General features: G+C 41.6%; 1 protein-coding gene across 4 annotated transcripts in view; it reads left to right on the top strand.

Annotated features, from left to right (window-relative positions):
- The window catches only part of LRBA (LPS responsive beige-like anchor protein), a 736343-nt gene extending 717459 nt beyond the window's left edge, over positions 1-18884 (top strand). For all 4 annotated transcript variants that reach the window (XM_027117137.1, XM_027117135.1, XM_027117138.1 and 1 more), the window contains 4 exons: positions 6487-6588; positions 9617-9813; positions 12968-13119; positions 17686-18884. In XM_027117137.1, the coding sequence (XP_026972938.1) occupies positions 6487-6588; positions 9617-9813; positions 12968-13119; positions 17686-17776 (542 nt within the window). In that variant the 3' untranslated portion in view covers positions 17777-18884. The remainder of the gene's footprint in view (positions 1-6486; positions 6589-9616; positions 9814-12967; positions 13120-17685) is intronic.
- The last annotated feature ends 6299 nt before the right edge of the window (positions 18885-25183 follow it).

Genomic DNA, 25183 nt, shown 5'->3' with positions numbered 1-25183 from the left:
TGAGGAGCACAGGCTCCGGACGCGCAAGGCTCAGCGGCCATGGCTCACGGGCCCAGCCGCTCCGCGGCATGTGGGATCTTCCCGGACTGGGGCACAAACCCGTGTCCCTTGCATCGGCAGGCGGACTCTCAACCACTGCGCCACCAGGGAAGCCCCCAGAGACACCATTCTTAACCACTAAACTGTACAGCATTTTTAATTTGATTTCATTGGATCGTCATCTGTAGAGAATTTGATACAACCTTGTCACTAAAGCCATCTTAGGATCTGCAAAGGACAATATAGAGATAATTTTGTTAGTACTGAGTTCTTAAGACAGTATATGTCATGATAGGATTTTGTACTTTTTAAATATTACACGTTAGGGTTACACTTTAAGTATACAATTGTTGGTATATACTCACACAAACCCATTTTCCAATGTAGTCTTAGAAGATGATTCCATTGTCATAAACTTATGTATATATGTTTAAGTTTATATATATAAGTTTATATGAGATATATTGATATATGTATCATAGAAGAGGAGAAAGGTTATAAATCAAGAACTTAGTAATATTGTTTTTTGTACCAATATTGTATTGTCTTGCATTAATAATTCTAACAGTATTTACAAAAGGAAGCTACCAAATTTTACTGTTGGTTGTCACATCCTAAATGCAGCTATGGCTTGTTTTCTGTAGTGTATATGTTTAACCAAATCAACATTTTTCCACCAAAAAGGCCATAATGAAAGGAGAGGAGAGGGAAGAGTTGGTAGAGATGGAATAAATAGAACAAACTCAAATAATTTCTTTGTATAATTAAAATGTAGTGTTATAATTCCCATTGAAAAATTAGGAAGTTAGTGGAAAGATTTAAGAGACATTTAACAACTAACCTCATTTCCGCTTCAGAAAAGCCATTTCCTCTCTCGATTTACCATTATGGTGTGAGCCACGTGAGAAACTTTAGTATTCAATTTTCATGTGAATTTTTTTGTTGATGAATGTTTACAGTAATCAAATTTAATTAAAGTGGAACAGAAGGCATGTGCAAAACAAAAGTATCCAGTCTTAGGAAATGGCTGGCATGTATAACACCTAGATTTTCTTAAATCTATATATACTTAATAACTTAATTATATATTTAGGTCCTTAAACAAACTTATGTTTTCTTTCAAAATGAGTACTCTATTGAAATGATTTTGTTTTTTATGTCTCTAAGAGGTCAGATGGTATTAGATTTTACTAACCTGGAAAATTATATTGGTTGTTTTTATTTTAGAACTTCATTAATTGATGGTAAATATTCATTTTATATAAAAATTAAGTTGTAATAAATAGTTTGGACTTCAGTACCTCTTTTTGACCTTTCCAATAATAGGTATTTATAATTATAATTAGCAGGCTTATAGTAAGGTCAACAAAACCTGACCCAATGACAATTTAAAATCAAACCATTTCTAAATACAAGGTCATATTTTATTCCCCTCCTTGTTTCCACAGTGCATTGCACATAATACATACCCAGTAAATGTTATTTAGTGAAGGAGTGAAGGAATGAATGAGTAGACAAATGGGAAATACTAACTTCTGTCCGAAGAGTCATCTAAACTAAGTATTAATTGGAAGAGCTAATTTTATTTCTAGAAAACTAAGACTAGGAAAGTGTTGAACTGCCCTTCATTTCATGATAGATGATATGAAAAAGGTAAATGAATGAAGGGGATTCTCTCTCTGCTAATAACAACATATTTAAACTGCTAATGAGAACTTTGCAGTGCCTTTTTAAAGTAATTTAATTTTCATTAAGACTGAGGAGATGGTGCCAAAAATACCAAGAACTTTATTCATTTTTAAAAATGTAACTCAAAAAAAAAAAAAAAAATGTAACTCAGAGTTTGCCAGAAATACGTGTCAGGTCTATTTTTACCTAGCTTTTAATCCCCTTTGCCTTAATGGAGACAGATCTTTTGAAATATTTTTCTCATTGGATATTTATGAACAGATACTAGAGAAATTACTGTTTCCTCCTTCTCTTCTTTCAGGTCATAGTTCATTTGATGGAGAAATACACTTAGTGTTATGAGGCCACCAAAGAAACACATTTAATAGCAGCATTTGTTATTCTGCCTAATGGTGTAAAACATTTCACGTAATATTTTAAAACATAAGTCCAATATAAATGCTAAGCGGGTATTACAGAGATCTTGTGCTGCTTAAATGCAAGTTGGGTTGTTATAATGGTGCCTGTAAGTTAGTAACTGATATTTGGTATTACGTACTGAGAAAAGCACATCTGTAAAAACCAGTGTGTCCTGGTATTCGTGGCAGGATTTGGACTGTCTTTAATCTCCTTTGACTTGTTCATCTTCCTTTAAGGCCATCCATAAAGATGCACTGAGTATCCTTTTCAGCCTTCGGTTAGGATTTGCATCAGTAGTCATAAACCTGCTCTCCGGACAAAGACACCCTTTCCTTTGAAGTAATTGCTCAAGCTTTTCAAAGCAGTCCAAGAAGTCTATCCTCTTTCTCTTTTTATTTTTCTTTAAGAAGAGTTTGAAGTGTAGTCCCTTAAACTAGAAGCAAGATAAATTTTTCTCTTCAGCTTTATTGAAAGCCATGACGATTTTTCAAGCAGTAAGAGTTTAAAAGGTTCTTAAGGGAATGTGTTCTGCTTTATGATCCAGCTTTTGGTAGATCCTACTATCTCAGAAAGCAAAAGTAAAGACTTTTTGTATCCATTAACTACTGCAAATTTTTATCAAATAATTAACCTGATATTTTTCAGAAGACTTTTTCCCCTGCTCCTTACTCAGTTTAGAGACTTCAGTGAGAGATGGCCATAGCTTTGGGGTCTTTGAAAAAGTAATACATGGCCAGTATTGTCTTATTTGAGCTGATTTCCCCCCTAGGTATTAACTCTGTGGGTTGACAGGTAGTTGGGAGGGGCAGATTTAGATGGGTGCTGCAGTCAGAATGTTATATGGTTCCCAGATTTTGTTTCTAGGCTTTGCAAACAAATATACACGGACACATATGTATATCGTTATTGGTATGTGGGATGTTATTGCTGTGTTGCAGGATGATGTATAAAGATGTAACTATGGAGAAATAGATTCTGTGAGCCACATATGAAGCCTGTGTTCCGCCTCCCATCAACCCTTCTACCCTTCATAATTTCATTCCAAAGGGGTTCCCAAAATATCTGTTGAACTTATTAGTTTGGACCTGTTGGATTTAAATCCCATATCATAGAATTCTATTTCCTGTAGTGAACTTTTAATACATAAAACATTTGGTTTATTGAAACTTATAAAAATCCAAGTATTTATTTTGAACAGATTTTTTAATGAGAAAATGTAAAGAACACCCAAGCTGCACTGCATATAATAAAGGGAATACAAACTTTAGTCTTTAAACAAGACTGGAAATGGCTTTTCTTAGAGGAAATGATATCTCCTCATATTGTTGTATGTGGATTTTTAGAGGCCATTAATGTGCGTTTCCTAAAGGGGATGAAAGTTCAGTAGCAGAGTCTTTTTTACTAGAAATCTAGTGAGTGTTTGTGAAACCAGTAGAACCCAATGATCACAAGTTTACCCTTATGCTTTCAATTTGTTTTTTTCTCTTTCCTTTCCTTCCCTTCCCTTTCCTTTCTGCTTTCTCCTTTTTTCCCCCCATATTTCCTGAACTGTCTAACCTGCTTCCTGGTTTAGAAAACATTTCGCCAAACTTTGAAGCCAGAGTCCTAGCATTGAACAGGCCTTTATTTAGAGATCAGGCCCTAGGAAAAGGCAAATCTCTTTTCAGTTTTGAAATTACACAGCATGTACATGTGTCTTCTGATTTGTGGAGGGGCAAATGATTCGTACAGTGTAGATTACTGGAAAATATTATTTTGTAAGTAAAGCATACTTATAAAAATCTTAATTATGAGTTTACAAAAAAGAATGCTTATATCTTAATTCACTTTATGGGGTAAATTGTGAGGCTTCCTAAACTCTAACTTTATAGTCATAGAAAATTCTCAGTATTTCAACTGTTTTACATTAAAGAAAGAAATCCAGTTGACAGCAATCTTCTCACTTCCTCCCCATGTCCCTGAGAAAATATTCTTAGATCTAGAAAACAAAAAATTAGCATTGGCATGCTTAAGTGACAACGTCCTCTGTGTCCCCACTATCCATCTGTCCTTCGTTTACTTTAGCTTACACTTAGATTGCTTTCAGTTGTCATCAGTTTTCCTTCAGACCCTCATTTTCCACTGAGGAATTCCAAGACAATTCAAGTTAAAACACAAATCTTGTTCCCCATAAAATGGTACCTTATGAAAACAAAAAAGGAACAATCACACTGAAAATATATTCCTTAGATCTTAATGATTTTAATTCTTGATTTTAAAAAAGTTGCCAACAGGTATAATTAGACATTTCAAAAATAACATTGTATGGTATTTTCATGGAATATAGAGCATCTTGGGATGGGGGATGGGGGGGACCATGAATCGGGGCTGAAGTATTGGTAACTTTTAAAAATATTTCTATTTTTTGTGGCAAGACTTATCTCCAGCAGAAAGTTAAGTAGTTCAGATAGGTTTGTAATATTTGCTTCTTTTCTTAACAAATTTACCAAATTTGTATGCTTTTTAAGGGAAAAAAATAGCTGCTATTGTAACAAATGCTTTCTGGTTTGGAAAATATCAAGTAAACTTTGTATTAAGGTGAGCTTCTCTCCCCAAAGAAGTTCTAAAAGTGAATCAAATGAAACCAAGCCCCTGGTTCTACTTGTCCCCTGGCCTTTTACTATGCCATTTGAGGTCTCCCTTGGTCACCAAGCATGCAAGCCAGTTTCTGAGTCTCACTGCACATAGCATGGCCAACGTGGAACAGAGTTTGATATGATGCCTTTTCACCCACGTCTCACTCAGAAGTACCTAGAGTCACCAAGAGTGAGGAAGGACACTGTGGGGACACCGCTGTGCGTCATGCACTCCAATAAATGCATTGTAATAATTACGTGAGACGACCAGACATGAAGTAACGGCAGGCTGTGGAGGCAGTGGGGCCAGCAGCACAGAAACCAGGCCCTGTCTTCACAGTAGAGGCCCTCTCCTGGTCTGCACATTCAATAAACCCTACTTTCCTTCTTCCCCTCCCCACCACCCAGGAAAACATAGGCATGTACAGAAATTTGCATGACATTTCAAAGAACACGTTGACCATCATAAAAACCGCTAGTTAATTTTTGTGACCAGCAGCATTTGCCTTTTCAAGGACAGTAGGTTTCTGCTGCATTTTCCCTGATCTGCCAGCTCTCTCTCCTCAGGGTAGGTGACTGTTCCAAGGATAGCCAAGGGTATGGGGTTAGGATGACAAGTTCTTCTTTCCCACAGAGTTCCACAGCTGGTAGTAGTGACCTGTTTTCTGGGCACAGTTGCCCCTGTGGATCACACAGTGCCATTTGTCAATCTTACTCTAAAAGCAGTCCTGGGCTTCCCTGGTGGCGCAGTGGTTGAGAGTCTGCCTGCCCATGCAGGGGACATGGGTTCCTGCCCCGGTCCAGGAGGATCCCACATGCCACGGAGCGGCTGGGCCCGTGAGCCATGGCCGCTGAGCCTGCGCGTCCGGAGCCTGAGCTCCGCAACGGGAGAGGCCACAACAGTGAGAGGCCCGCGTACCGCAAATAATAATAATAATAATAATAAATTAATAAATAAAAGCAGTCCTAATCAAGGAAATCTCAGAGTGCTGACAGAGTCCTGCTCATTAGTCCACTTCATGAAGGCGTTTTGTGTCCTTGTCCCCAGACACTATAAAAGTAGAGGACTCGTTTGCCTTAAAATAGTATTCTCCAGGTTAAATAAGGGATTCAGTTTCTCCTGTGGCTTGGCCCGCAGCGCGGCCCAGATGGAGCCCGTTGCGTCGGCCCCTCGTGGGGTGCCTCCACAGCCAACCACAGTTTTCCTTTTAGTTTGGGACTGAGGTACAGGATGACGTCTTCTACCTGTGACGACGTTTGGAAACATCTTCCATTATTTGAATAGTCCTTTTCTGTCCCACCTTCACCCTCCTCCCCTAGTGTTCAGTCACTATCAGAATTAATTTAATATTAATAGTTTTACTCCCCCTCTGTTCTTTGAATGAACCATGGAGAAATATACTCTGTAAGATTTTATATTAGGATGACACATAAGCTTGGGAAAGACAATCTGAGGCAGTTTATAATACAGATTTTGTCTTATTTTTGTCCTGTTTTAAACTATCGTTGCTTGATAATCACATAAGGCTTAGAAATTCAGCAACATGTGTTCCTCAAACTATAGCAGATAGTTTGTATCTACTCCTAAAATAGGATTTGGGGACAAATTCCCAAACTATAAATTAAAGGTTTAAGCATTATGGGAGTCAGGAACAAGTGATATGATGATTTAATCTGAGTCGAGGGAGGTCATCCCCTGCACGAACTTGAATTGATTTGTTCGTTTAATCTTTTTTTCCTCAAGGTGAGACCACCACTCCTCGGGCCATCTTGACAGGCCATGACTCTGAGATCACTTGTGCTGCCGTCTGCGCTGAGCTCGGCCTCGTGTTAAGCGGTTCTAAAGGTAAATCTGTGGGGCCTTCAAAAAATGGATGCATTTTTTTGGTGTCTTCTAATAACAAATTACCAGAGGTGAATTTGGTGCCTTTTTCTCTAAAGCTGTGCTATCTGTGACAGTGACTGTTAGCTCCATGGGACTGTTCACATTAACTGAAACGAAATAAAAGTTAAAATTCAGTTCCCTGGTGGCACTAGCCACATTGCAGGGGCTCAGTATGCACCTACGACTAGTGGCTACCGTACTGGACGGCCCAGAAAGGGAACACTTCCATCACTGCACTGAAGTCCTGTTTCACAGCATTGCTCTGAAGAGTGAGGCGAGAACAAGGACAGTCTTAGTGTATTTGTTTATCCTTCTGGACTCTGACTGGGCTGGGTTCCACCTCACACCTGAACGGAAACTCCTGACCCAGTCTGTTTTACTTTCCAAATCTCTGAACTAGGCAGGGGCCAGGATGGCATTGAGAATGGGGTGGAAAGATTCTTCAGCTGGTTGGCCTGGAGGTCTATCCCATAGCATCGTCACAAATTTAGGCCAAAGATATTCAGCAAGCTTTCTAAGAGCGCACACAACAATTCAGGATCTGACCAGGAGCAGAGCTGTTTCCAGTTCATTGCTTATTCAGCTGTAATAGTCTATTCATCTCTCTGTCTCTCTGCCCTGAACTGAGCTCTGAACACAAAAAAGTACTGTAATCATATATCTCCTAGGCTTATCTGAGGGAGAAGCGTAGAGTTTTTGAGTCACCTTATCTGTGTCTTGAACTATGATACTTTGTATAGCTAACGAGACTTATTAATGAGTCAAATGTTGGTGTTTACAAATTTAGTTGGTCAAAACGATGAAATAGTAACAATGATAGCAAGAATTCTGTAACTACTGGATTTTTTCCCCTTATACCCAATGATTTCATTTATCCTGAGCTAACATGAGTTCCCGGATTGTACGTGATCCAAATTGGACATGTAAAATGAACCTATCATATTACAGGCTGTCCTCACTTTGCACGGTGGTACAGCACCATAAAAATGACCATGCAAGATGAAACCATGCAAAGATATTAAAAATCAATAATTTCAATGGGAAATATTATAAAAAATAATGGGAAATTTTATGATTGTTCCATGGCCTTTACAAATTTTTATCAAAACATTAAAAATTCTCTTGTTCACTTTTATACATATATGCATACATACACATATGTATGGACATGAAAAAAATAGTAAAACTCACATTTAGTACACTAATTTAAAACATTAGAGACATTACGAATGACAGTCTTTTATTTCTTTGTGAAAAAATACATCAAGAGTACTTGGAAAGTGCTCGCCCCCTTCTCTCCGTGTAACTTAAGATAAGGAGTGAGAATCGTCTCTGTGCCTTGACCAGTTGTCAAACTCCTTCCTAAGTTTGGATCAGCTTCCAACATTTTATCTTCTGTGCTTTCAGTGTCATGAAATATCTCCTAGGTTTCCTTTAATGTGGAGATTTTTGCTGACGTCACTTCTGGGACATCCTCATGTTTGTAACAGCACTTTCCTAAGTTTTACAGGGCTTATGTCAGTAAGATCACCTTCACTCACTTCCTCTGGCTGCATCTGTAGCGATGTCAGCACTCCCACGGTCAGCTCTATCTTCTGTAACTCCGTTTATGTTGGCTTCCAGTTTTACTTTCAGCTTTGTCACTTCTCATTTCCTTACTTCAGATCTATCTTTTGTTGGCCACTACCCTCTTTTGATTATCCATTTTTATAAAATGTCATACAGTTCCATCCCTGGGAGACAAGGAGGCAACACAACTACAGAGTTTGCTGTCTGTGCATGAGTCTGTGCATGAGCTGAGTCACCGACGTGCAGTGACCATTCACTAACAGACTTCGAAAGAAGTGATGGGGTTGGTCACCCATCATGATGCACACCTGTTATTTATAGTGATTTGTGGACTGACAAGCTGACCATGAAGTGTGTACCTTATGCAGTTCCTGTGATAACTGAAATCTGAACTGTGGCATTGAGGGACTGGGGTCATTTAGAGTGACAACTGAAATTCATGCATGCTGGAACTGTGCAGAGCAAAGACTGCCTTATGTATTTATGTCGAGAACACTAAAAACCTATCAACTCCCTGAGTGGTCAAGAGAAAGACGAGAGACACGTTTTAATGGTCATGTGGGGAACACGTGATGATTCCATGTAGCCACAAGAAATTTAGCCCGGAGAGGAGTAGGGCATATAGTCTAATTACCCCATTTGTCCGACTCAGACATTTCTGAGAACTTACTCATCACACAAGCAGTTTTGGTTACCTGCTCCTCTTTTGCTTTTCATGTAGCAGGCACTCAGTAAAGATGCAGATTCTCCATCCTCCTCAAGCATCTCAGCCTGGAGGTCAGCCCGGAGAGTGGGGAGTGGTGGATGCAAGCTGCTTGGTTTCGGGGACAGCAGGGGGGCAGACTTGTTTGCCAAGGAGAAGTGGCGGAAGGATCTCTGTATGAATTTCCCTGGGGGCTGGGGTGTGAGGAGGTGGACCACCAGGCACCTTCTCTCATCGCGAAGTAGCAAGCAGTGGGAGGGAAGATGTTTTAGGCCTTCAGAAGTTGCCTTAATGAGTTCTCACCACACAGGCCCCAATGCTGCTACCATCGGGACCCTGTGTGCAGCCGATGTTTAACTGAGGCCCAGCCTTCCTGGAAGCTCTTTTAGGATTTGTAATTTGTCCTGTTCCTTTCTGAATTCCTCCAGCTCTTATCATCCCTTGGCATAATGAATTTCATAAAGTAACTTCCTGTCTCTTGAGAAGTGAACTTGAACATGCATGACTCGGCTTCCTTCTTTCCCAAGTGGAAGGTGAGATTTAGCCGGCATGCAGATTTTACAAAATAACTGATATCTAAGATATAATTTTTTAAGGCTTTCTACAACTGTGATATAGTACTGGCAGCCTGTTTCAACGGTGCTCAAGATTCAGGTCACATTTGTCTGTTCTTATTCAGAAACTTCATTTTGGCTTTTGTTTCTCCTGTTTTCTCAGAAGGACCATGTCTCATACATTCCATGAATGGAGACTTGTTAAGGACTTTGGAGGGTCCTGAAAACTGCCTGAAACCAAAACTCATGCAGGCTTCCAGAGAGGGTCACTGTGTCATATTCTATGAAAATGGCTTCTTCTGTACATTCAGTGTGAATGGAAAACTCCAGGCCACCGTGGAAACAGATGATAACATAAGGGTAAGTATACCTTACAGACTTTTCAGCATTCTGTGTTTTTACCTCAAAGTGTAAAGGTGAGTGAGGAGGGAGAGGGTTCTCAATTTAGTAAATGGCTTTCTTCTCTCTCCCATTCCGTGAGGTTTCTCCAGTGCATTTTGACCACCTCTGCCACGAAGGCTGCATACAGAAATGCTCACACTCTGCTTTTATTTTTCCCTCCCTTCATTTAAACCAAGTACACGTTAGAGGATTTTCCTTTCCTCTTTTCTTTACGATAATAATGTTGATAATCTGTCACTCTGAGTTGCGATTATTTTGTCAGCTACACTAATAAATCTGTAAAGTAATTTGAAATCCCTTGCTGGCTAAAACAATTTCTGTGGTACTTCAGTTAGTACCAAAGGCTCTGGGAAGTTCCTCAAGGCAGCAGTCGGAGGCTTTCTGCAGACTGTTCGTACACACATGCTTTTCCTCTCTGCCCTATGGCCGTTGTTTTTTTCCCTCTGTAATATTTCCCACTGGATTTTAGGCTTAAACAATCCATCGCCTTTTCCCCAGCACGCCTGCACTTTATCATACTAACTTGTAAGTGGCAACTGTGTGATTAAAGTGAGCTTGCCTAAAATGAGCACTGCCCGTGCCCGGCTCCAGAGACCCACACTTCCACAGCTAACTGCCTTGGGAAGGGTGGAAGGAAATCACAGGCTTGGACTAAGAGACATCACAGAACAAAAATCTCCACCTCCATCCTGCAGTCTGAGCCTGTATAAGGAAAGGAGACCATGGAAACAAATTAGTCATTAGCTCAGACCAGAAATGAAGTTTCTTTGAAAGAGCAACAAGAACCCTGCAGGCAGGTGGCCTGGGGAACCTCTGCACTAATCAAGGCCTCCCACCTGTTTTTATTTAGATGCCAGATTGTGCAGTGGCATTTGGTTAACATATCAGAGCACATCAACTAGGCAATGTTTAGATGTCTTAATGAATAACTTAAATTTAAGTGGGCAGCCTGTACAGAGCAGCAAAGTTATGTTATCCTAAACAAAGGATCACCCCCCATTTCACCCATTGGAACTCATTTATTTTGTTTTCCTGGGGAAGCTGTGTCTTAGGATATGATTGTCACCAGCAGACTGCTGTGGCCTGCTGGTACCTCCTGGAAACTGGTGCAACTACGGTGTTGTCCGAGCACTCAGGAGTCCAGGGGCTGAGATTCACACGTCCCCAGGGCCCTCCTAAAATCTCTAGTCTCAACCCAACCTGGACTGAGACTGGAGGAGGCGTATGAGAATTGAGAACTACGTGAATGCTGGTTTGGGTGGGAGATAGGGTGCTATTCAGGAAATGCTACCCTGGCTGTTATTCTCAGGGAAATTTGACAAGTCCCTCATGAGAAAGGCCAACAAAATATTTTTTAACCTTGGCAGGCACCTGGTTTAATAAAATGTTTTAGGTGCTGATACATGTATAGTCCTAAAAGTCCAGGTTTTATTTATTTCAACACAGAGCTAGGAGTAGGGATTCTTTAGGACAAAGAGTTAAAGATTAATGGTTTTAATTTATGTTTTAATATAGCACTTATCCAGTAAAAAGCCTCACGTATAAAACTCAAGTGAACCACAACCGTAAGGTTAATGGATTTTCATCAGCTGAATTTTATAAGTGTAGCAAATAATTATTTGTTGTAGTCTTCATTTCATTTCCCAGATAAGCCCCTAGAGATTGACGTTTGTGAAATGAATGGGGGAAAAGGATATTGGTTTTCACTTATATTGAAAAAATCTTACTATGGGTATTTGGTTAAAATTTAGAGAATGCTTCTTGAATGAAAGTGTCTTCCACCCACAGGTTTTGATTTCTTAGGTGTATTTTTGTGTTCTTGCGAATAAGCTGTATTTAAGAGACCTCTGAAAGTTCGCATTTACTTGAATATGAATTGAATGGCTATGAAACATTTCTATAATTAAAAAAAAAAATTTTGTCAAAGGGTAAAGACTTAAGGCAACTATGCTAAAACTCTGAGTACGGAACAGTATAAATATATTTTTCAGAAGGTAGATAGTTTCTTTCTGGCCTACTAGTACAATCTGGATTCCCACATTCACTGTATCCAGGTGGACAGAAGATTACAGGTATTTGCAATAACTTTTAGAACTCCCAATGTCACCCAGCTAAAGAAAGGAAATGTGTATGTTAATAAACCGGGAAAAGAAGGTTTGGAGGGAAGCGGGCAGGAGGAGAGGAAGGGGCAGTAGGATCTGCTCCTCAAGTAAGGAGGGACCTTTTATATCAGGAGCTGGCATACTTTCTCTGTTAAAAAAAAAAAAAAAAAAAGTAGCCAGAAATGAATGGATGTGCCTTTGTTCCAATAACGCTTACTTATGAGCTCTGAAATTTGGAATTCATATAATTTTCACGTGTCATGAAATATTCTTTTGATTCTTTTTTTCAACCATGAAAAAAATGTAAAAAGAAAAAAAAGAAAGTGGCCTGCCTTTGGTAGGTTTGACAGGACTGAAGAGCAAATTACGTGTCTGTCCTCTGAGTTCAGCACTGGCAGGAAGCAGTCAGTCCTGGGGCAAGAAGAAAATGCTTAAACTGGGTTTAATCACCCTGGGAGTCACGGTTCCCTACCAAGTTGTCTTCCCACCTGCTGTAAACTTCCAGCAGGCCTAGTGAAGGTGCTCAAGCTGTAGGTGGTCTCCTGTGGGGCTGAGCCCCACAGGCAGCAGTGTTTTATCAGGGATATGAGGTCAGCTAGCACTCTCTGCCCAGCTTCGGTACAAAACAGGCTTAGCATGACCACAGTGCAATGGAGAGATGCCAGGAAGCGCTTCGTTTTACAGTACTGGTCCCCGTCCACAACACGGACCATTTAACTAGTAGTCATAGAATTGGAAGAGTTTGCCACCTCATCCTTAAAAAGCAAAAATTAAAAACAAAAAAACTCAAAAACTCCAGCATTGCCTAACTTTGCCCATTTGACTTTTGAAAAATAGCAAAAGTCTTCTATGACTCATGAGTTCCTGAAAACTCCTCAGGAACACATACACACTCTGTCTCTTTGTGGCTCCAGTAGCCGGCTGGAATCACGTCGAATTAATCAGAGATGCGGTGAGGGCCCCAGTTTTCCGAGAGCCGTGTCTCTACTGACTGTTGCTGTGTCTCACAGGCTATCCAGCTGAGCCGGGATGGGCAGTACCTGCTCACCGGAGGAGACAACGGTGTGGTCATGGTCTGGCAGGTGTCTGACCTCAAGCAGCTCTTCGCCTATCCAGGCTGCGACGCCGGGATCCGGGCCATGGCACTGTCTTACGACCAGAGGTAACACTGGAATACTGGTCTGTACTGGTGGCATTAAAAACTGGCAAGGGAACGTATGTAGTAACTGGGCTGATGGCTGGGCTGGGCTGTGAGGGTCACCTGTTCAATCAAAAAAGCTGATGGATATTGGGGTTTCCAAGGTACTTTTTAAAAAGCATGATTTTGTTTGATGGCATTGCCAATCTTGGACAAAGGCTGAATTCTCTAGGAATAGACAGGATTTAAGTAACAGAGGCTCCAATTATATTGCTGTAAAGCTTTTTATGTTAAAGTACCTTTTTTCTTAAACAAAATTTCATGTGAAATGCCTGTCTGTCTGTCCATAATGATTCCATTGAGAAATCTGGCTTATTTACTAAAACCTCCATTTTAGGGAGATAATCTTTACCTGGCATCTTATTTCTTTTTAATATACAGTCTTTCATTTTAGTTCTTAACTTCTTTTACTGTGATAACATATACATAAAATTTACCATTTAAACCTTCTTTTGGGGTGCATAATTCAGTGGTATTAAGTATATTCACATTGTTGTACAACTATTACCGCTATTCATTTCCAGAACTTTTTCATCATTCCATCTCATAGTGTCCTTTGATGTGCAAAAGCCTTTAATTTTGATGAAGTCTCATTTATTCTTTTCTGTTATTGCCTGTGCTTTCGGTGTTATATCCAAGAAATCATGGCAAAATTCAGTGTCATGAAGTGCTTCCTCTATATTTTCTCCTAAGAATTTTATAGTTTTAACCCATATTTAGTTTTTGATCCATTTTGAATTAATGTTTGTTTATATATGATGGTCATTCTGAAGGGTCCAACTTCATTCTTTTGCATGTGAATATCAGTTTTCTCAGCACTATTTGTTGAAAAAGACTGTTCCTATATATGAAAGATTATTTCTGGATTGTCTGTTTTGTTCTGTTGGTCTATATGTCTCTCTCTAAGCCAGTACCACACTGTTTTGATTACTGTAGCTTTACAGTAAGTTTAGAAATCAGGAAGTATGAGACATCCAATTTTGTTGTTCTTTTTTGAGATTGTTTTGGCTATTCAGGCTCCCTTGAGATTCCATGTGAATTTTAAGATGGTTTTTTTTTTCCTATTTTTGCAAAGAACATTGAGATTCTGATAAGAACTAGGTTGAATCTGTAGACAGCTTTGGCTAATATTGTCGTCTTAACAATATTAAGTGTTCCAATCCATGAACACAGGATATCTTTCCATTTATTTATGTTGTCTTTAATTTCTTTCAGCAATATTTTCTGGTTTTCAACATACAGGCCTTTTGCCCCCTTGGTTAAATTTATTCCTTGAGCATTTTATTTTTTTGTTGTCATTATTGTTGCTGTGATGGAATTGTTCACTGCTTGTATGTAGAAACACAACTTATTTTTTGTATTGTTGATTTTGTATCCTGCAACTTTGCTAATGTAAGTTCATCAGTTCTAACATTTTTTTTGTGTGTGGAATCTTTAGGATTTGCTACATAAAGATCATGTCACTTGCAATAGAGGTAATTTTACTTCTTCCTTTCCAATTTAGATTCCTTTTATTTCTTTTCCTTGCCTAACTGCCCTGGCTAGGACTTTTCATACTATATTGACTAGAAGTGGTAAAAACAGGTATCCTCGTCTTGTTCCCAGTAAGAGGGGGAAAGCTTTCAGTATTCACCATTGAATGTGATGTTAGCTGGGAATTTTTCATAAATGCCCTTTATATCGTGTTGAAGTACTTTCCATCTATTCATAGTTTCAGTGTTTTTATCATGAAAGGATGATGAATTTAGTCAAATGCCTTCTCTCATATGGGTTTCTTTTGTTGTTGTTAATTGTTGATGTGATATATTACAATTGATTTTTGAATGTTAAACCATCCTTATATTCCAAGAATAAATCCCACTTGGTCATGGTGTATATAATCTTCTTAATATGCTACTGAATTTGGTTTGCTAGTATTTGTTAAAGATTTTTGTATCAGTAATCATAAGGGATATGGTCTGTGATTTCTTTTCTTGTAATGTCTGTTTCACTTTGGTGTCAGGGTGTGTTGGCCTCATTGAACGACTTAAGAAATGTGCTCTTTAGTTTTTTTAGAGGCATTTGAGTTGGTGTTAATCCTTCTTTAAATCTTTGACAGAATTCACCAGTGAAGCTCTCTGGTCCAGGGCTTTTCTTATTGAGAGGTTTTTGATTACTGATTCAGTCTCATTACTAGTTATAAGTCTATTCAGACTTTCTGTTTCTCCATGATGAAATTTTGGAATAATGTGTGTTTCTAAGAATTTTTCCATTTCATCTAGGTTATCCCAATTGTTGGCATACAGATGTTCCTAGTATTCTCTGATAATCCTCTTTTTATTTCTATAAAATTGGTAGCACTGTCTCCACTTTATGATTTTAGTAATTTGAGTCCTTTTTTTTAGTCTAACTAAAAGTTTGTCAATTTTGTTGCCCTTTTCAAAGACGCAACTTTTTTTTTTCTTTTTGCTGTACATGGGCCTCTCACCACTGTGGCCTCTCCCGTTGCGGAGCACAGGCTCCGGACGCGCAGGCCCAGTGGCCATGGCTTACGGGCCCAGCCGCTCCGCAGCATGCGGGATCTTCCCGGACCGGGGCACGAACCTGCGTCCCCTGCATCGGCAGGCGGACTCCCAACCACTGTGCCACCAGGGAAGCCCCAAAGACTCAACTTTTGACTTTGTTGATTTTTCTGTTTTTCTATCCCCTATTTCCATTCTAATCTTTATTGTTTCATTCCTTCTGTTACCTTTGGGTTTAGTTTGCAGCTTTTTCTTGTTCTTTAATGTGTAGAATTAGGTTACTGATTGAGATTTTAAGTATCTGTGTTTACAGCTCTGAATTTCCCTTTTAGCACTGGTTTTGCTGCATCCTGTAAGTTTTGGCTTGTTGTTTTGTATTCATTTGTCTTGGTATTTTCTAATTTCCCTGAGATATTTTTCTTTGACCCATTGGTCAGTTTCCACAAACTGATGAATTTTCCAGTTTTCCTTCTGTTAGTTATTGATGTCTAGTTTAATTCTGTTGTGATTAGAAAAAATACTGTGTGTGATTTCAATCTTTTTAAAGTGTATTAGGACTTGTGGCCTAATGTATGGTTTATCTTGGAGAATGTTCCATGTGCATTTGAGAAAAATGTGCGTTCTGCTGTTGTTGGGTGAATGTTTATATATGCGTTACATCCAGTTGGTTTTTAGTATTGTTCAGATCCTCCATTTCCGTATCTTCTTTCTGGTTGTTCTACCCATTATTGAAAGTGGGATATTGACGCCTCCAACCATTATTGCAGAACTGTTTGTTTTTCTCTTCAATCCTGTCATCGTTGGTTCCATATATCTTGGGGGGTGCTGATTGGTTCATATAGGTTTGTAACTGCTATATACTCTTGATGAATTGACCCTTTTATCATTGCTATATAGTGTCCTTGTCTCTTGTAACATTTTGACTTAAAACTTATTTTATCTGATATTAGTATAGCCACCTCAGCTTTCTTTTCATTATTATTTGCATGGAATATCTTTTTCCATCCTTTCACTTTCAACCTGTTTAGATCACAGTGAGTCTCTGGTAGACAGCACATAGTTTGATCATGTTTTTAATTCATTTTGCCAGTCTCTCTGCCTTTTGATTGGAGAGTTTAATCACCTTACATGTAAAGTAATTACTGATAGGGAAAGACTTGCTTTTGCCATTTTACTGTTTGCTTTCTACATGTCTCAGTGCTTTTTTGTCCCTCATATCCTCATTACTGCCTTCTTCTGTGTTTAGCTGATTTTCTTGTTGTGACACATTTTAGTTCCTAATTTTGATATGAGGTACTACTAAGGATACTAAGTATGACATCAAAGGACTCTCCTAACCAAACCATACAGAGAGAGGTCTAAGATAATAAATAGGCTTCTGCCTCCTGGAGAGGCTCCTCTGAACCGCCTCTCTTACTGCTTCATCTCTTTCCCTGCACCACCAGCTCAGGGACAGGGGAAGCAAACAGCAACTCCTGTCTATAGTGATCATGGCAGTGAGTCGCTGTGTTGGGAGGACAAAGCCCCTCTACCCTTAACACTATGGGACACAGAATATTCTTCTGCAGGGTGGTCAGCACTCTGATTTCTTACTCTTCATTCATTCTGTATGTGTCACATACCTGTCAGTCACTTGATTGTATGCTGCTTCCTCCACCAGCAATTGCTTTGAGATTATGATTCTTTATTTTGCTTCCAATACCTAATATAAAAAGTTTACCTGCCCAGCCTCTCCGCCTTAGAAATTAGCTAGTCTGTTCAGGTTTTTGTGACTCATCTTGCACAAACTAGCTGTACTTTTAATATAAAGGCAAGCTGTGAATTGGATCCATGTGGAGTGTCAGAGGTGGGACTCTGAGCTTGCTCAGGACTGCATTTTAGTCATCAAAAAAACATACCGTAAATCTCACAAATTGTAGGTCTGGCTGCCATCTTCTGTACTTACCTTGTGGATTTGGGGAGGGCAGTGCTTTCTTTAGTAACAAAGCCTAGGTTTGTAAACCCCTCCTCCTCTCTCTGCTTCTCCCAGGTGCATCATTTCTGGCATGGCCTCAGGAAGCATTGTTCTGTTCTACAATGACTTTAACCGGTGGCATCATGAATACCAAACCCGCTACTGATTGATTGACAGTGACAGCTGGGCTTCAGCCTTGCCCCCCAGCCTGGGCACAGGAAGCGCCCTCAGCATCTTTCTCTTAGAAACAGCAATCACATCTGAATGTAACTTAAATTTGCTCTAAGAAGCAAAATATTTTTTAAAGTTAATTGCTATTTTTGTAGACTTTGCTTGACTTTTTTGGGGGGAATAGCAAAGCAGAAAACTGGCTGCTGGGTTCTGTAGTTTAAAAAAAAAAATCTATATTTTTAGTCATAATGAGAAGTCTATTTTCACCAATTATGGAAATAGTAAGTATACAGTGGAGCAAGTAAACCCACTTATGCTAGTTATATTATGGAAAAACACTTCCCGTTTATCTGTAATCTTGAGAAATGTATGATTTTAACAATAAGGAATGGGTTATAATACTGGGATGAGGGAATTTTATTTACGCTGTACTTTGGGTCCTGTATTTTTCCAAACAAACAACTGTGCTTCTTCAGCACTGAAATTTCTGGGATTTAAATAGCAATGTTTAAATTACAGTAAATGTAATTTAAAACATCTCAGTGAATTATTTCTATCAATATTATTCTTCGAGCATGTTTTAGGCCTAGAAAATTATGGTTCGGGGGAGGGTATTTTATTTTATTGTGTGGTTATCATAAAGGATCTAATGTTATCGCAAGTGTGAAATATTTACCATGTTTTCCTGATCTGTCCTTTTCTTAGCACACCCAAGTGAAATGATGATGGAAATGCTCTTGGGCTCACAACCTCTGTTTTTCTTTTAAAGTAAATGCAAGTACCAGGGCTCACTCCCCGAGGGCTGACTGTGCTCACGCACTGAGGCAGAGCCGTTGTCGGGGCTCCCCCCCACCTCCCCACCCCAACCCCGGGCCGAGGAACAGAGGCTACTGGGTGCTGTGTGAAGCAACCCTCGTTTTACCTTCTGTTTGTTGTTAAACAATCTTCATCTTCCTTTTGATTAGCAATTTGTACTACAAAAATGTCATTTTGGTGTTGTAGAATTCTACTTTTCTAGCAGATTGCTGTGTGGAATTCTGTGAAAAATATTTGAGAAAAGGTCTGTATTGCATAAATAAATTCTTTGTAAGTTGTGAACTCTGCATTGAAACGGACATTCCATCTCTATTACTCTTGCAACTTACTTACCTAAAAGGGGTCGCCTCCTTTCTCCTATACATTCAGCTCTTCTCTAAAAGCAAAGATTTTAGGGATGAAACAACACAGTTGTTTGTTTGCCAGAAAAATTAAAATGGTATTTGTTTTGTTGGTAATAATCTTTTTCACTCCTCCTTTTGAAACAATGATGATAATATAGTTATTGCAAGCAAAATGTCAAACCCTGGTTCAGTCATAGTTTTTGAACAATAACCAATAGGTGAGCAATTCTCTTGAATGAAAACAGGAAAATGGGCATTACGGAAATGAGAACATGAGACCTTTATCTAACAAACAAACGACCAAAGGAACTTTATACACTGTTCTGTCTAAAATCCACTGTTGTTTTATAACCCATTAACAAAACAATAGATGGTAAAATGTGGGCGAGGGGAAGTACATCTTAGAGTCAAAGACATACCCAAGTTACTGGTACATGAATATCCTCACTGGTACTAACCTGTGATACCACACTTCGGGAACTTTGGGGAAAGTGGTAGAAGAAAATGAGGAATATCTAAGTCATGTGCCAGGCATATGCTACTTCAACTACCTATTTCAGCAAGCCTGAAGCAAAGTTCATGAAGCAGCTTCCTCTTGGAGCCCAAGAAGAAAATCGGTGCCTCTACCACCTTTATTGTTTACAACTGTGGAAAACCCACTGAAACTTAATCCCTTACAACTGGCATCAACACACAACTACAGCCAGCCCCCCACATTCGTGGCTTCCACCAACCATGGACGTAGAACCTGCGGCTGCCGAGGGCTGACTGTATCTACTCATAAAACGAATCCCGCTGGCATCAACACAGGACTTCTTAGGGGTAGACTCTGTTTAGTACCGTATATGTTAGGGTTTACTCAACATTCACTTATTTTATCCAATTTTCACTCCTTTAAAAAAAAACTACTTCGAATAAATATAAACCGATTAGGGAAAAAAGTCAAAACTGAGGTGGCTTGGGGTGAAACGGGATGACCTACAACAGCCAGGAACCACGGCGGCACATTCAGCAGGTGGTGCGGCCGAGAGTGCAGAGTGTTAAAATGCACTGCCTCGGGAAAGGAAGGTTTCCCTCACCGATGGTGTGGATTCTGACGGAAACATCATCAGTCAAGTCCGTGAGGCTCTAATTTAAGAAATACCACTGGATCTCTAGGAGAAAGCATATGAGGGCTTAGAGCAGAGAGAACATGAAAACCTGAGAGGCACACGGATGAGAACTGGTGGACAGTCCACTCAGGAGAAGTTTGTTCCCAAAGTGGACCAAACAGCCACAAGTAAATGTTCCAATAAATGAATCCAATGAAAAGGAACAATTCTGCCTTGAGATAACCCCACACTTCAGTTCTGCTTGTCAGCATGTGGGACGGTCCCCTGCCTGGGACCCACGGAAGCCGGGTGTAGCACATGAGGTCGGTAGCTTACCACCAGGCTGCCCACTCCCATTCAGCTCCGAGACCAGAGCCCAGCCAGGGGCCTGACCTCACATCTGGGGCCGTGTGTCCTCCCACCTCGCTGTCGGAGGGGCAGAGAGAGATGGCAGAGGTCACGTGGGTCAAGTTGGCAGACAGCCAGGGGATCTGGACACAGCCAGGGGATCTGGACGTAGCCAGACCACACGTCCGCTTTGCACCTTTTTCTGCAAATATAACTGAATTTAAATGGCACATGACAGTTTAGATCCACCAAGATAGGACTTTCACGGGAGAGATTTTCACTAGGGATCTTTGATACATTTTTACCAGACACGATTTCAGGAGCTCTGACCTGGTTTGGTTCTCCTTCCTGCAGCAGCCCCACCCCCTCTCCATCACTGCTGAAGAGCCCAGCAGCCCTGGGACAGATTCCTTCCACATCAGGAAGCAGAAATGTCTTTAAACAGTTGGAGGGATCCCACACTGAGCTTGACGGAGCAGCTTTGCCACTTTCCGGCGAGCGTTGGATGATGGAGGAGCAGCCAGCCCAGCCCCACAGCCTCACATCATCACGTGACATCACATGAGGCCAGAGCATGTTCACAAACACAGAGAGGAGGAGGACGTGAATCTGAAAGTCTGCATAAACCATGCGTAGCCGCAAATATGCCCGTGCCTCCACTTGGCTATTTCTGCCCCACCACAGACGGAGGAAAGTGTTTTCCACTTCAACTAGGAGGGCAGTCAGCCTTGCTACCTCCCTTTTCTGTAGCATAAAGTGTAATGATGTTAATTCTATAGGCATCTCAAGTTATCACCGCAGGGAAAAGCAAGGAAGCTGGGAAGGCAAAGACCATATATAAAGTAGCAGATCAAAAAAGTAAAATTAAAAAAAAATTTTTAATCCTACCTCTTCTATTTTCTCTCAGGTGAGTGGGAGAAACATCTTTTGGATCTTTCTTTTCAATAGATATGAAAAGTAGAGTCCGTGATGCATTACCTGGGTCCCCCAAATCACATGATCACCATATAAAAGCCCAAGGCTACGATGAATGACACTGACACATCACTCCCTGCCCTGCCTCTCTGAGCCAGAAATGCAGATTGCTCAAACCAGAGGGCCTCACATCGTTCCTTCTAGAGAACAGGGTGGTCTGACCTGCAGGCAAGGGAAGCAGATGACCTACAAATGTTCCTCTGAATTCCACGGCAGTCACGTGCCAGAAACATGCAGTGAATCATTTTCCTGTCTCAAGTTCAGGAATATTTTTCCTTGCCAAAACCAAGATTCTGGGGGAGCCTGGCAGAAGCAGCTGGCTGTGCTGCAGCTTCAGACTTGGATCAGCTGAGAGACACTCCCCAGGCTTGACCTTAGTGCCAGCACAGGCAGGTGCCCAGCCTCACACCATCAGACTCGGGCTGAAACCCTCCTGACCGCCAAAGGCCATGCTGCCAGCCCTGCCCCAAATGAAGGAGGCTCCTGTGTGAGGAGTATGGCACGAGCAGCTCAGTCTCTGTACCAAATACCTTTTTCTTCTGCTCAGCTGCTCAGTGATGGTAACACACCCCCACTGAGTTCAAGGCTGCGGGTTTTATCATAAAATAGCCCCTGAAAATCCATTGGCCAAGACTAACCAAAGTTGCACACATCCGCCTCCCTCAGAGAGACTACTGCCTTCCTTCATCTAGCAGGACTCACACACCCCTGCCCTGGGAACTTCTTAGCCGCCTCGATTTTCTACCACTTTGTCAGGTGTCTTCCCCAGCCCAGCCCACCTCCACCTTAGGACACAGGCGCTACCCCTAAAGCATCCCTGGCCACCTGGAGGGGCACAGCAGCTCCCAGGACACCTGCCCCGGGGCCGGGAGAGGCATGTCCAGGCTCCGTCAGCTCGAGACCCATCTGAGTTTCCTCATTTGCTGAACAGGGATGTTAGCTGTTCTCTCAGGGCTGTGGTGCGGCTCAGACAAGACAGCGTGAGGTAACTCTGTACAGACTAGGAGCTTTTGTTGTTATTTAGCACCTAGGCATTTCCCAGAACCAGACAATCGCTCCTTTAGAAAGCAGCGAATTCTGTCACCGGGCTGCTCCTGCGACGCTGCGTTCACACCTGACCCTCATGCCTCCTACCCACTGACCTCGGGCCACCACCCAGAGCGCCCAAAAGAGGTCTGCAGCCCCTGCCACAGAGCAGTTCACTGTGAAGCCACACATCAGGCGGAGGTGCCTCTGGGTCTTCCTAAGCAACACCTGACCGCTTCTCCACCAGTCCTTGGCTCCCAGGGCTTTAAACCCCTCGCCACCCTGGCTGCCTTCTTTCGGGCGATGGTTGCTTCGTCTGCACCACACACCCCGAGGCCCCAGCGCAGAGCCGTACCTGGGAGGTTCGACGCACGCTGCCCACGATCTGCACGGACTTTTCAGGATGCAGCTTAAGGTTATGCTAACGTTTAAGCAGTTCTGTTGGCGCCTAATGACGTGATGCTCTTCGCACTTCTCCCCTCCCAGATCTTTCCCGTGAAGCAGTGAACGCCAAGGCCTTGGCCACTGAATCACAGGACTTCGCGCTTTGATTTCACATCTCAGGTTTGGATCAGTGCTCTAACCTGCTGAGATCGTCTTAAATCAGTCCATCCCATTTAAAACAGTGGATAAGGGTTCCTTCTGCATTGTCGTACACATCATATGCAAAACTAAACAGAAACAAGGAAACTGAGTGCTGTGGCCTTTCTTTAGAGCTGCACTGTCCAGCTTGGCAGGCGGAGCAACACGAGGCTACTAAACGCTTGAAATGTGCCTGGTCCAACCTGAGATGTACCATACATGTCAATACACACCAGGTTTCAAAGACTTAGGACAAAGAAATAAGGTAAAGTATCCCAATGATTTTTTTTTACATTGATCACATGTTGAAATAATACTTTAAAGGGATGTATTTAGATATAGTGGGTTAAATAAACTATACTATAATTTCACCTGTTCCTTTTTAGATTTTTTTAACATGGTACCAGAAAATGTTAAATTATGTGGCTTACATTGTATTTCCACGGGATGGCAAACTGCCCTGAAAGTCCTCCTCCAAGACAGCATCACTACCCAGCACTCTTCTTTCAATATGGTTTATCTGTTCTGAACCGTCCCCCATCTCCTGATTCACGTTTCACAATCTTATTCATGCAGATATTCTGGGGGAGTTACGCCAGATGCTTCCATCTGTATATTCCATGTACTTTCACGTCACGGCAACCTTTTTGAAGAAAGAGAGACAGACTCCCGCTGACTCTTGGCTGGGCCCAGCAGGCAGCCCGCGATGGCTTCGGCAGGTCACGGCTTCCCTTGCTCTATTCAAAGGTCAACTTCTGTAGACATGGCTCCCCTGCTGGAATAAGGGGATGAACATAAACCAAGCACATGCCTCTCTCTCAGTGCGGGAGCGGAGGAACCCAGCAATAAAGGACCTCTATTTAATTTGAATCCTGAGACCAGAATAAGAGCTCAGTAACGTTTGCTAAATGTGTGGGTGAATGAATAATTTGCTGTGGTGTCGGAGCCTTTAGTTAGGATCTTCATCTAGATGACCACTCATGTCCAGGCCTTGATTTACCCTGGACAACAGGCTGCCTTCAAAAGAGCCCAGGTTTGATGTCCGTGGAATCTGAAACCACATCATGGCTCTGTCTCCTGCCAGTTCTATGACCCGGGTTATGTCACCTGACTTCTGGGCTTGTTCCTTTACCACCGCTTAACACTCTAGGTGTTTGTGGGATTCATTACTAAAGAACTGCTTGGCCACTGCTAGGCCACGGTGCCACACCCAGCTCAGCCTACTCCTGTCTCCAGGCCACCCAAGGGTGCCACAGAACGTGGGAGCATGTGCGGGACAGAAGGTGCTCCAGCTCCTGTCGCCAGTGACTGGCACTGCCCTGGCCATATATTTTCTTAAGTCTTTAGCAAACATCTTTGAACCTTGCAGTTTGAGAGATGGGGTTGAGTTTCAGGCTCCCATCAGTACACTAAAGGCCTCGCTCCGTCATTCTTCCATTTTCATTTTCACTATCCTCATTTTTCTCCTCTTTCTTTGACATTAGCTCTTCGCTGCCATTAACAAACATTTTTCTATTGTAAGCTATGAAAAAGCTTGCTCTTTAACCAGTGAGAAGAGCGACAGGCAGAATGCTCTGGACCTGCCCATCACTACCCTCTCTTGAAGCCTGCACCCACTGGAGCTGTGTGCCCAGGAAGCCCATCTGCATCCTGTCACCTGCCTCTGGATTGGATCACAGGTCAGCACCAGCCCAGAGAGAAATCATCACACAGCAATGTGAACGAAGAGAACCAGAGCTGAAAGATACGGTTTCAAGCCGTGGAGCTGTACAGCCTTGCGAAGCTGGGGACAGAAGCAGTTGCAGGCTAAGCCAGGGCCCAGGCAAGCAGACGTTATGAGGGAACAGAAACCAAGAGCCAAAACGCAATGAAAGAAGCAGAGACAGGAGATGGCACAGTCTCTGAGACAGACACAGACAGACGAGAACAGCTCCCCATTTCCTATAAAGCCTGACCTTCCTGTCTCTGGTTCCATCGAAGTCCTCTGTTGTACACTAATAATCTCTATTCGTTTTTGAGCTTTTGTGAGTTTCTGCACCTGTAATCAAACACATTTCCAGGTGCACCTCCGTGTGTTCTTCCCAAGCACCTCTCTTCCCCGTTGCGACCCCGAGACAAAAACAAACACCGGCACCAGCCAGAACCTGGGCCGGGGAGGTGTTGCTTTGACCGCACACTCTTTGCAAAACCACCACGCAGGAACCTCTACCCACCCTGACG

Source organism: Aethalodelphis obliquidens, unplaced genomic scaffold (genome assembly GCF_003676395.1).
Source record: "Aethalodelphis obliquidens isolate GAN/ISIS:26980383/991018 unplaced genomic scaffold, ASM367639v1 scaffold17, whole genome shotgun sequence".
Classification (NCBI taxonomy): Eukaryota; Metazoa; Chordata; class Mammalia; order Artiodactyla; family Delphinidae; genus Aethalodelphis; species Aethalodelphis obliquidens.
The sequence above is the reverse complement of the archived record's forward strand: the minus strand, read 5'-3'. Positions and strand labels throughout refer to the sequence as shown.